At 50.3% G+C, this 12,318-nt stretch overlaps 1 protein-coding gene across 2 annotated transcripts in view; it reads right to left on the reverse strand.

The window, feature by feature from the left end:
- Window positions 1-6,884: 6,884 nt before the first annotated feature.
- CAPN14 (calpain 14) overlaps window positions 6,885-12,318 on the reverse strand; it is a 36,016-nt gene continuing 30,582 nt past the window's right edge. For both annotated transcript variants that reach the window (XM_045079273.1, XM_045079272.1), the window contains exons 21-22: window positions 11,972-12,027; window positions 6,885-9,613 (exon numbers count right to left, since the gene is read on the reverse strand). In XM_045079273.1, the coding sequence (XP_044935208.1) occupies window positions 9,587-9,613; window positions 11,972-12,027 (83 nt within the window). In that variant the 3' untranslated portion in view covers window positions 6,885-9,586. The remainder of the gene's footprint in view (window positions 9,614-11,971; window positions 12,028-12,318) is intronic.

Genomic DNA, 12,318 nt, shown 5'->3' on the forward strand with positions numbered 1-12,318 from the left:
GAAGAGGGATGCGTACTGGGGTCTCTCAACAGCTTTGGGGGAAAGGGCACAGGGATTGAAGCCAGGAGCCCAAAGTCTGAATCCTGACCCTACTTTCTGCTTGTATATGGGCAAGTCATGGAACCCCACAGAACTCCAAGGGCAGTTTGCGGATCCTTCCAGGGCCCAGAGGGATCAAACCGTTTGAGTAATAGTGCTAAGCTGTTCTTGTCCTTGTGCATTGTGGCAGCATGTACACCAATGGTGCAGAAGCAGTGTGGGTAAACAGCAGGCGTCCTGCACCCAATCCATCCAGTTGTCACCGAACCCCACACTCTCACTCCAGTCCACACTCCCAGTGAAAAGGGGGGAATATATGCCAATTTCACTTAAGAATATCTTTGATGAAGCAGTAAAAATGACTAATTTGATTAAATCTCAACCCTTGAACTCATGCCTTTTCATATTTTGTGTGAGGAAAGTACACTTAAAGAGAGATGAACAACGGAATACCCCGGGGAGACACTTCCTGGTGAATAGCTTTCCCTGGCACACGAGAGGGCACATTTCCGGCAAGTTCCAGGGTTCACATTTCCATAGGTTCTGCCATATGGCACCATAGGGACTTCTCTGCCATTCATGAGCCACAGATGTTCCCTCTTCATCAAAGTCTGGGCCGGCTCTGTGAGGGGGAAGGAAGTTGGCTCTTGGCTACCCTGTCTCAGCCCTGGGGGTGGGGGGAGCACATGACTTTATTCCTGCCAATGTTGTATTGTTTAACTCTCTCATTAAGCTTTCTCACCCAATCTTTCCTTACTCCAATCCCCTTACAGTTACAAAGTCTTCATAGAAAAGCTTTCCTGTTCACCATCCTGTGCATTTCTCTCTCCTGACTGGGCCCAGATAGCTTCTCTGACAATAAGATGGTTTCCTCCAAAAGATCATCCCCAGGAAAGGAAGTCCTGTGTTCAACAGCCCCACAGTGTTCAGTAAGACTCTGTGGTAGCAAAAGGCAAGTTTTTATAGCTCCTGTCCGGAAAGTCTGGTCTTATTGGCATGAGTCTAGGTAGAAAATGCCTTGTCTTATTCACTGCACATGTCGTTTGCATCTTGGACCATGTCTATCACACACCTCACAAGATGGGTGGAACAGAAGGGCGCCTGGGGGGCTCAGTGAGTTGAACATCAGACTCCTGGTTTCAGCTCAGGTCACGATCTCAGGATTGTGAGATCAAGCCCTGAGTCAGGCTCCACACTCAGCAGGGTGTCTGCTTAAGATTCTCTCTCTCTATTTCCCTATGCCCTTACCCCTTATGCTTATACTCTGTCTCTCTCAAATAAATAAATCTAAAAAAAAAAAAAAATGAATTGGACAGAAATACCTTTCCAGCTAATTGGGGAAAACCAAAGCTGAGACACATCTATGAAGTCATGTGTTAGCCTCTTCTTCCTCCCCTTTCTTCCCTAGCTCCCTCAAGACTCCCCTGATGGAGTATGGCCTGGGCAGGACAGCAGGGTTTGGGGACACCTCCTGTATACCCTTTCCCAGGGCTGCCCTGTCCTATCGCACTTTCAACAAGCCATTGTCTGGGTCTCTGAGACATGAGGTGGGATGGGGCAGCCACCTTGCCCCATCTCTCATAAGAACAACTCATTCCTCAGCCATGAGAGTGAGGACAGGCAGTAGATCTGACTGGAAGGGCACCTGTGAGGACTTCCGGGGTTCTAAGAACCGGGGGAGAGGGCCCAGAAAGAGATAAGTCATGAGAACCTCCTACTTCCTGTAGACCTTGGGTCGCCACTTATGTTCTCTAAACTGCTTCCCATTTCTCTCTCTGCCAACCTGTCCCCTGCTAAGCTACTAGAACAGTCTCTCCAGAACATGTACCCTGCTACAGCCGCTTGTCTTGACAGCCAGTGTCCCTCTCCTGAGGAGTCTGCTTTCTCAAGCTCGGTCCTGCCCCATGCTATTCCTCTTATCCAGGGCATCCTTCTGTCCCCGGGTTCGTCTCTGAGGCTTCATGCTGAGTACACGTCCTCCAGGAATGCTTCCAAGACTCCCAGCTAAGTCCGAGATCTCCCATGTGTTCTCTATACCCTGCGCTGGGCTGACTTTCTTGCATTTTCCTCCAACCACACTGCAACGTCCTTAAGAACAGGAGCTGAATTTTCATCTCTGTGTCCTAGGATCTAGCCTAGCCTATTTTTTTTTTAAACAAAAACTATGTAAATAATAAAATCAAGTACCTATGGGGGGAAAAAAAATAAAATAAAGGACTAGCTGCCTTATCTGTGCTTTAGTTGTTGAATAAACATTAGCTGTCACTAGAGCCTGGGCTTATTAGCAAATAAACCAAGACATAGAGTTTGCCTCACTTAACTCCCACAGCTTGTACGTAGCAGAGGCTGGACTCTGACCCCGTTTTCTTTGTGCTCTTCGCTTAGGGCAAGGGGAGGAGGTTGGGGGGGGGGGTTACCGGCAGATCGTCCAGGCGGTGTGGTCTTTGGCATTGCTCGGTGTTCTTCATGGTAGCTGGTTTGGGTGTGGTGGACTGGTGGGGAGCGGGCACGGAAGGGTCCCTTCTACCCACAACCTTGAATCGTGTCTTCACCACATCAGCCCTTCCTGCTGACGGTGGGGTCGCAAGCACCAGACTTGAGGTTTGAGCAAGGAGCCTACTAACCAGAAGGGGCTGGTGCCCAATGACACATCTACTCCATCAGAGAGATCGAGGGACAGGGTTGGCCGGCAACAGTGGCCGCGAGCCAGGTCATCAGCTGGGAGCGTGGACTCCCAGACTGCATTTCCCGGGCTTACAGTGGAGCCATGGGGGGCACTGATGGGCAAACGACGCAGGACGGAGGGCCTCGGGGGCCTCTCATGTGTTTGCTGTATCCTGAGTGTCTGGTGCTCCCTGTGTCTCACGTACATTCAGGTATATTTTGTGTCTACTCCGCTCCTCCCCCCATCTGTTTACACCCCAGCAGCCCTCTATCTCCATCTAACGTGCCGTCTGCTTCCTCACTTAGTAAGATCGAGTCTCATCCATTGGCTTCCCTTATTTTCTAGAGCCGAGTCAAATATTCTCAAAACATCCAGCCAATGCACATGATGCCAGGTCTGTTCCTAGAGCACTAAGCCTCGGCTGTGTGTGAAACCGCCACTATACAGTGTGCAAAGCTCTCTCACACTCCAAATCTTATTTAGTCTTTGCCACCACCATCCTATGAGGCAGGAGTTCCCACCAACTGCGGGAAGTTTAACAATGTTCCTGAGCCCACACAGTCGCACGGCCTGTCGGTGGCAGGGGAGAGGTCGGAACAAGCCAACTGGCTTCTGGTCAAGTGCGTCTCCCATGTGGCCAGCACCTCCTCCCAGGATCCTTTCTACCCCCCCGGGAGACCCCACATTTCACAGCACAACTCACTGAATTCAGACCTCTCCTGCCAGCTCCCAAGCCTCCCAGCCCGGCCCTGCCTGACCTGCAGCCACTCCTGACCTACACCACTCCTGCACGCCTGGGTGTGGGACACACACATTCACGCTCACGGGGCACGGATCTGGAGCAATGAGCAGGCCTGAGCAACCATCTCACAGCACCGCTTCCCCGTAACGTCTGCAAACCCAGAAGCTTATCACAGACTCCTAGAGTCTGCAGGAAGCCTGCCTGCACCCTGCTCCTTCGAGAAGTTCCTCCACTCATGAGGAGATGGCAGCAGTTTGAGGAGCCGAGTGTCCACACCTCAAGAATACCACGGTCCTCTCCGCATTAAACCCCAGGCCAAGGGCACTCTCACAATCTCTGGTTTCTTCCTTCCCAAGTTGCCAAAGACCAGGAAAAGAAGGTTCTTGGTGAGTTACCCATCTGAGCTGCCCCCAGGCCACCCCCAACTGCACTCTGGGGAGTGAGGTTTAGCACACGGGCCAGCTTTGCCAAGGAACCTGAAGCAGGCCCACTTCCCCTAGTGTGTGAGGGACCAAGGGTAAAAGGTCGGAGGAGGCAACCTAGGGGCCCACGCCTGGCCCTCCCGCTGGGTCTGAGCTGCTGCCCACTAGGTGGCCACAGGGCTGCATCCCACCATCCCTGTTGATGAACAAATTGGTCTGAGTGCTGTGTGAGGGCAATGTCAAGCATGTTGAGGTTTTCTCTTGGGGGAGACTTGATGTGAAGCCAGTGGGAGGGAAGTCAGAACAAAGACAACCCTCATTTCGATCCCCTCGTTCAGCCAGAATGAAAATGAATCTGGGAACCAGATCTTTTGTATGAAAGCTTTCCAAGAGATGTTTTCTAAGTAGAATGGAAGCTTGGGTATCAAGCATCAGAGACTTGTGGCCTCTGCTTTGCCCCGGTTAAGAAACCATCTAGCTTTTTCCCTAATAGAGAGGGCACAGCAGAGGCCCGGTTCTGGGCTGAGCTATTGAAGTGTGTGATCCGATGCCATCCACAGGGCACCCTCCGGACTGCAGACGGGAACATTTGGGACTCGTGAAGGGAACTTACACCAGGAAATGGGAGAGCTGGCCTCAAGCAGGCATCTTTTTTTAAAGCCAGGCTGTGCTCTTGCAAATTTGTTCTGTCCAGAGGCAGATTTAGAAGTTATACAATCCAAGTTCCCCCAACTGCACATATAACTTCCTAAAATAGTTGAGCTAGGAAGTTAGGGAACTCATCTTCGGCCCCATGGACAGCTGGTCAGGGAAACAAAAAACAACCAGACTCCCTGAAAGGTGAGGCCTTCCACTATCTTCCACTACCTTCTACTACCCCCACCAGGCCTGCATTGGGCTACACCACGTCTGGCCTTTTCTGCTTCTGCAAGCAGGAGAGGCTGAGTAAGCTCAGAGTGGAGAGAAGGACTTACCAACCTGGCCTCACCTCAGTCTGGATCTGGCCCAGGACCAGCTACCTCCCACGGCTCACATAGCTTCCGCGGAAAGTAAAAGGCTCCGGAACCTGTCCCAGATGGTTAATGCTTTTGGGAGGAGGAATTCTGAATACGTAAGAGAAAATGATGTCCAAGTCCCCAAAATGTCAAAATAAGAATGACTTCAGGGAGAGTCTAATGAGCTTTTGGGTGGTGGTTTGAACTGGCCCTGGGACCAGGGTATGGCCCAGGACCCCAGAGTGAACTATCTTGGGTCACATCAGAGGGACCCTTTTAGAGGACAATCATTACATTTCTGTAAGCAACCCTTATATGCTAACATCTTCGGTTAGCATCTCGAATACACACTGACTCTTTTGTGACAGGATTCACCTGAATTACTTCAAAAATTGTCCATTCATTCGGTGAACCTCAAACATGAGCTCGGCATCAAGCTAGGGGCTAAGCTAGGTGGCAGGGCTCATGGGTGAGTGGACTGGGCATGGTTGTGTCTCTCAAGGAGACGCCTTTACAATAAAGGCTTGAAAACATAGTTTTGCCTTTTTCAGAAACAAAAAAGCTATGCGTTACTTGTAGGACAGGATTTGTAAAAGCTCAGGGCATCCATTCAAAACTAAGCAGAAGCAAAGAAGCAAGAAAAGGAAAGTGAACCTGCATGGGGCTGACGTTGGCCTTTTGAGCAGAGTCAGACTGTGAGGGCACTAAAGGGACCAGATGCCCAGACTGGTGGCTGAAGCTGTCCCCTGCCGGTCCTGGGCCAGGAAGGAGCCGGTGTGTGGGGGCAGAGCGCCATCTAGTGCTGAAATAGCCTCAGCGCATGCCACACAGGCGGGAATAAAGGCACCTGTCCCTGGTTATCTTCAGGTCCTGACCTTTAGGGGTGAGTGCCGTTCCCGCCATTTTGTCAATGATGCTGTGGAGATTCAAAAAGGTGAACCAGGAAAGGGGTTTGAATTCAGTTCTTCTGTCTTGCCCCCAGGTCACTGTCTGTACCCTACTGACTTCCTGGCTTTGCTGGTGGGAAAGAAGGGCCTGGAGGTCTCAGAACGAGGCTTGAAGTTCCTGGGTGATGCCTCAGCCCTGCAGGAGAGGACCCGGATGCTGTGATGTGACGGAGCTTAGAGGGCCCTGGTCACGACCTGCCTGGGCCACCTGCGACATGCCGTTCCCTCAAGCAGAGCTAAGCTCTGGGTCCACTGACCTGCTGGCTGCTATCCAAATGTATGATTCCATCCTTCACCCGGGTTTTTCACACACACACACACACATGCACATGGGCGCGCACACACACCCATGCAGTACCCTCCATGGGGAACTTGGTTGTTCTCCCCTCGGTTTCTAGTTTCTAACCTCTTTACTAAGCATCATCTCACAAGAAGCCTTGCCTCACCCATCACAGAGCCAGGCCACCTGCCAGTCTTCTGCCACCCCGAAAGATTGTCACTCTGGTACCCAGGGCCCAGTACAGGGCCTGGCCCACTGTAGAAGGTGGCCAAGTGCCTTCCCACAGAGGGCTGAGTGCCTAGCTGCAGGACCGGAGCCAGGGGCAGCCCTCTGAACCATGGCCATGCCACACCTCCTCACTCTAAGGTCAGCTCTAGATCGCGACTGAGCTGCCCAGCAAAGTTCCTGGAGTAAGTTCTGGTCAGTCTGCCATCTCGTAGAAGACTCTCCCAGAAGTCGCCTGGTCTGTGGCCTGGGAAACCACCAGCTAGCAACCTGGAGTCTGTCTGCCTGACGGGAGGGGAGTATTCATAACCAGACGGCCACTTTCTCAGAGGTTCCCGGAGCTGAGTCCCTGACACCGGTGACCAGGGCAGTCCTCCCGAGGCTGCACTTCAAAGACATGGGGTGAAGTGTTCAGAGAGGCAATGTGGAGGAAGAAGAGGAAAGTGGAAATGAGACAATGAAATGCTGGGTGTTTATGAAGAGCCGTCGGTAGGAGAAACCATGTTCTTAGACACAAAAATAAAAATAAATTATAATAGTTGTAAAAAAAATACTTGTACTCCTTCAGGAAAAAAAAAGAGACACTTTATTTATTGAGTGCCCCCAGTATGCTGGCATTAGTTATCACATAATGACCCGGTGAGATAGACATCTGGGGGTCCATTTCACAAATGAGTAAACTGAGGCCCAACGTCATCCAGCTAGAATGTTCCTTCCTAACGTCTCCTCACTTTCATTGCTGTTGGATTTTGTATACCTAGGTACAAAAAAAGGGCACTGGAAAAGAGCTGGTACTCAGGACTTGGGGCCAGTGACTCCAGATGGCCATCTTTCCAAAGCTCCCGGACTGCTGGACGCACAGCTTGCTCCAAAACTCAGCCCGGCACAGCTGGCCCACTTTGACCTACCCATGACCCATGAAACTCATTTCCTCCTTTTTCCCCATTATAAATATAAATGCAGATATTTCACTGGGGAAACATCAGATTGAGAATCCCAGAGGCTAAAACCATTTCTCTAACCCAGCATGACAGTGGCAGGGAAACAGTGCTATTTACAGTCAGCTGCTGACTGCCTTGCCCCAGGCTCCAACTGGAATCTAGAAGGTTCTCTGTGGTGGCTGAGTTTTTGTACAAAACATGAGAGAAGGAAGCGAGAAAAAACAGGGGTAAAGAAAGGGCAGGTATTTTAGTCCTGGTCTTGGAACTGTCATTTTTTTTTTCAGCAGTTCGGGTCTTTTTTCCTTTTCTTTTCCTGAGATTTTAAAAGCTTGCACCAGTGCTCAGCCTGGTATGCTCTGCCTGCTTATAGTGGACGGGTGGACACCCCAACTTTCTAGACTCCCTGACCTCACCTGTCTTGGCACCCGAGGACCGATTTCTTGCTAATCCTTCGCTGGGTTTGCACACTTCCTGCTTGTCTCAGTCAGGATCAAACTTCTGGCTTCTGACTCCTGGGAAATGCAGCTGCCCGCCTCTCAGACCTTCGGCCTGACCTCATTGACGCTTGTGAGGCCCATCCTGTCCCAGGATGCCTCACATGCCCCAGAGTGACAGAGGATGGGGAAGGGATATTTGGGTGGGAAAGGGGCTCTGCCCCTGGTCTCTGGCCCTCAGCTTTGGGGGGCACTGGAAGGAATGGGGGAGGAGGTCAGCATGGCACGGGGCATCTGACTTACCACAGTGATAGGCCCAGGCGAGCGAGGGGAACATATGAGTGACGTAGGAAGGCAGTTCAGACCATTGAGAAGCTAAAAGGGAGGTTCTGTCAGACGTAATTAACTTCGTTATAAACACCTTCGGCGCTAAGCAAAACTACTACACTGTAACCCACGGGTCGTGAATGGGATCAAGGTATCATCTTCCTTGCTCCAAAAACCTCCCACACTGCCTTCGTGGAACCAAAGCAAGAGCTATTTAATTAAAACAAATCTTTACAATGACAGAATCTAAGGACAGAGATACTGACAAATAAATAAACATAAAAATCCTGGCTATGATACATGATCATCATTTATACAATCAGGAATATCTCATGTACCTGGAACTTCATGGGAAACCATTTTACATTTCATCATTTGGAATCAACAAAGTTTTCTCTAAGTGAAATACTTTTTGACTTCCGAAGCCACGCTTAGAAAGTGTTTGCTCCTTCTTCAGTGCCCACTTATCGGACTGTCAAGCTTCCTTTTGTTCTGCCAACAGACACCCTTTTATCCCATCATTCAGCTTTCTCCCTGAGTCTTTTATGGGCTTGGAAACCAGACAGTCATGTCTATTAGAACAGTTTGGAAATCAAGAGTAAATAGAATTTTAACAAATGGCTCTGAGTCGCTAAACTGTGAGTAAAATATATAGACTTTGGAAGATGGACTTTATTCTGGTTTTCCTCCAGGCTCTGGGGCTGGGAGGGATGCTGTGAAGATGCGGCAGCATGGTAGTTCAAAAAATCAGAGACACCAACCATCCACTGCTCAGCTTTATACTACAGCACGGACAGGTTGCTCTTCTATAAAGTAGGCACACGGAGGCTTTGGGGACTGATCTGAAATGGATCTGATAGTCCAGAGGTCAAGTAAACAGACTGACATCTATTATATGCAGGAAGCCCTTGGAGAACTCAGGTGTTTCAAATCCAATGGTTCCCGCCCCAATTTCAACCACCTGGAGATCCTGGAGCAGAAGACCGTCCAGTGCCCTCAAATGTCAGAGCTGGCCCAACCCACCTGGACCCCGCCAATCCTCTCATTTTCCATGTTCTCGAAAGCTCACTAGAGCCTCACCCCACCTCCACACGGTTGAAATCTACCTAGGCCTCTATCGATTTCTAGAAGCTGGCGCAGTTTTTTAAGGGCATATTAGTCTCTCCTCAGGTCTTGAAACCTAGACTACTGCCCCAAATGGGGTAACATTCGGCTGAGGTCACTGAAGCTGGACGGTCATGAAGGCAGGATTGTTAAAGGTTGAGACACCAACCCTGGAATCAGTTTGCTTAGGTCACATCAGGTAACATCTCTCCTTGTGAAAAGGTTGTGGCCTGAGAATGGCCATTGGTCTTTACAAGTCCAAGGCAATCTCCCTTTCCCTTTTTGCACACTGCCTATCCAAAAGAGAGGTCTGCAGAAAAGAAATCTTCCCCTCTGAGAAGATGATGACTGGAGACGTGGTCCTGAAGAACTGTAACTGGGTTGCATGTGGACTGGTGTCCGCCAAAAGCCACCTCTGAGCTGTATGCAAAGTCCTCAGCGAAGACAGACAGGGCCCCAGCCTTCTCAGGAGTACAGAGTCATCATCAGCCACTGGACATAATGGGGAAGCAAATTATGGTCAGTTCAGGCAGATCCCTGACATTCAGCTAAGGGTGCTTCATTTTTCGGTCACCAGACCCTGGAGCCTGACACAGGACTGGGACCTCCTCCCCTCTTGTTCCTGAGAAGCCATGGAGACAGGACAGTAATGGATGGTTTAGCCAGAGGGACCACACCATCTGGTAGTAAGTATAAATCAACCTGAAATATAATCAACCTTGACTTCTCAGGGTGTGAGTGAATGATGATACCTAAGATGCAGGCTGATTCTGTATTCAATTCTCAATGCAATTTTCTGCCATGAATTCAATTTGGCGTGCTCGGGACAGCAGTGTGCAGGTGTGTGGACCAACTGGGTAGCAGAAATCCATTACAGCTAGTCTACATGTTTCCATTTATGGGCCCATTTGTCTGACAGCTTTATGTGGGTGTGATACACAGTCCCTCTGTCTCACATACAGAGGACCTCTGGAGAAACCACTTCCCAGGTCATTTACATCAGAACGATACTGCTAATGATGTTGGTGAGGAAGATGACAAGGTTGGAGTTACCCATGGCATCAGAGAAAACCAGTGTGAAATTCAAACCAGTTAGCTGCCACTCCCTGTAGACGTTCTTGGATGGCCCTGAGGATCTCCTTCTCGTGCAGCCAGAGATGCTCAGAGCTGAAGAGGATCTTAGAGACAACCTAACCCAGGTCACTCATTTCACATGTGGGGAAACTGAGGCCCAGGCATACTGAAGTTGATTCAACGAGGATCCCACAGCTAGTTACAAGCAGTGCTGTGGGCTCACCTCGGGTCTCTGTCCAGTTCTCTTCCCATGATGGCACATTGCTCTGCTGGATCCAGCTAGGGCTGTGGGCTGCCCATTTCAATGGCACATTCATGTTTTCCTGCTCTCCCAACTCTCAGCCTGTGCTATGGAGTTACTGCCTGGGATCAGGACATGAGCTTGGGGATTTGAGATGGAGATGGGCTCAGAAAATTCTAACCACTGCCCCTCCAGCTGACTCCTAGCTTCACATTCAGATAGGACTGTGACTGAGGCAAGACACATGCCACATGCTGAGTATCCCGATATCTTGGAAAGATACTATGTAGAATGGACATTTGAGGTCAAGGAAGAAACCTCTGCTTTTACTAGACTCTTTTAAAGCAGACTAAATGGAGGATGTGTTTTTACAAAGGAAAAACATAATTTAATTCCAGATTCCAATGTCTTTGCAGGAAACACTACCTGGACCCACGTCGGACATAGAGTAGGTGCTCAGTAAATCCGTGCGGTTTGATTCATCAGGGAAGACCGTCGGTGTCAGGCACACATTTGTCTTGTTGCCATATCATCTCATTCACTCAACGAACATTTGTCAAGCCTCCTATTACACGCAAACCGCTGTATGACGTTTGAGAAGAGGCTACCCAGACAAGATCAGAATCCCTGCCCCTAGGGGGAAGGCTAGGCCAGCTCTTGAGAAAGATCTGACCTTGATCTTTTCAGATTCATCTTGATCCAGTTTTGTCATTCTCTCTACTCCCGCCAGGACCACACACACTGTTCCCTCTAGCCTGAGCCTTTCCTAGTTTCCACTCAGCCTCCCTGGCTCCTTCTGATCTTCAAGGTTTCAACTTTGATGTTACCTCCTCCAGAAAGGCCTCTGTGAAATGCCCTATTCAGACCAGCTGCCTTATTTTTGTTCGTGCTGGAGTTCATTGCTGGCCTGGGTCCTTGCCCACTCTGTGTCCATGCCCTCTACAAGAGGCTCTGTGGTGCCTCTCATGACAGAGAAGGCTATTCCCCATGTGTTGGAAGTGGACTTGGCCACATGACTTGCTTTGGACAACAGAAGGAATTGCACAACACCATGTGCCTGACCTTGGAGACCTTGCATGTGTAAGCTCGCTCCTCTGTACTTCTGCTATTGTCTGGAGACAATGAGACCAGCCCGGCCAGAGCTTCCTCAATGAAGGTACTGGCAAAGTCCCCAGTTCACCCACCCATCATAAGCCAGCCAACCGAGACCCACTGACTCCCAGATGTGTAACTGGGGAACTCAGTGAGTGTTGCTGTCACAGCTGAAGTTGGGTGGATTTGCCCCATGGCATTACTGCGGTCACAGTCATTGGGTCCACTGAGCCAGAGTGTAGGTCCCTGCCTATGCACCCAGCACAGACTGAGTGCTCAGTAAAGAGTGGACCAATGAATGGAGAAGTACCGTGAGTGAGGGGCTACCTCCCCAGCTCAGCAGAATGAAGGCCCCAGAACCCCACTCCTTCATGAGAGCCTGGACCCGCTGTGGCCCCCTCTGCCTAAGATGGTGTGCGACCGCCCCAGGGACAAAGGCTTACCTCTGGCTTCTGGAGGTATATCCCTTTGCCATCTTGGGTTAAGTTCTGGAAGGCACCTGTGAAAATGCAGCAGCAAGGAACACAGCTAACGTGTGATGGAAACATTAGCTACTGGCTCCTCCTACCCGTCCCCTCTGCCGGGAACCTGGTTTTAGCCCTATGTGGCCACACTTTACAACGGCAAGTGAGCTTCCTCAGACCTTTGGCCCAGGGACAGGTGGGGTGTACATGATTCTGGGGCCATGCAGGCGGGGTTCTCAGGCACGGAGCCAGCGTGTCCCTATAGCTCCTGGCCTGTTGTTTCTGCCCCGGCATCTGTCCTCTCTCCTGCTTGAACTGGCGACAGG

This window comes from Mustela putorius, unplaced genomic scaffold (assembly GCF_011764305.1).
Source record: "Mustela putorius furo isolate JIRA1106 unplaced genomic scaffold, ASM1176430v1.1 tig00000281_pilon_pilon_pilon, whole genome shotgun sequence".
Taxonomy (NCBI): Eukaryota; Metazoa; Chordata; class Mammalia; order Carnivora; family Mustelidae; genus Mustela; species Mustela putorius.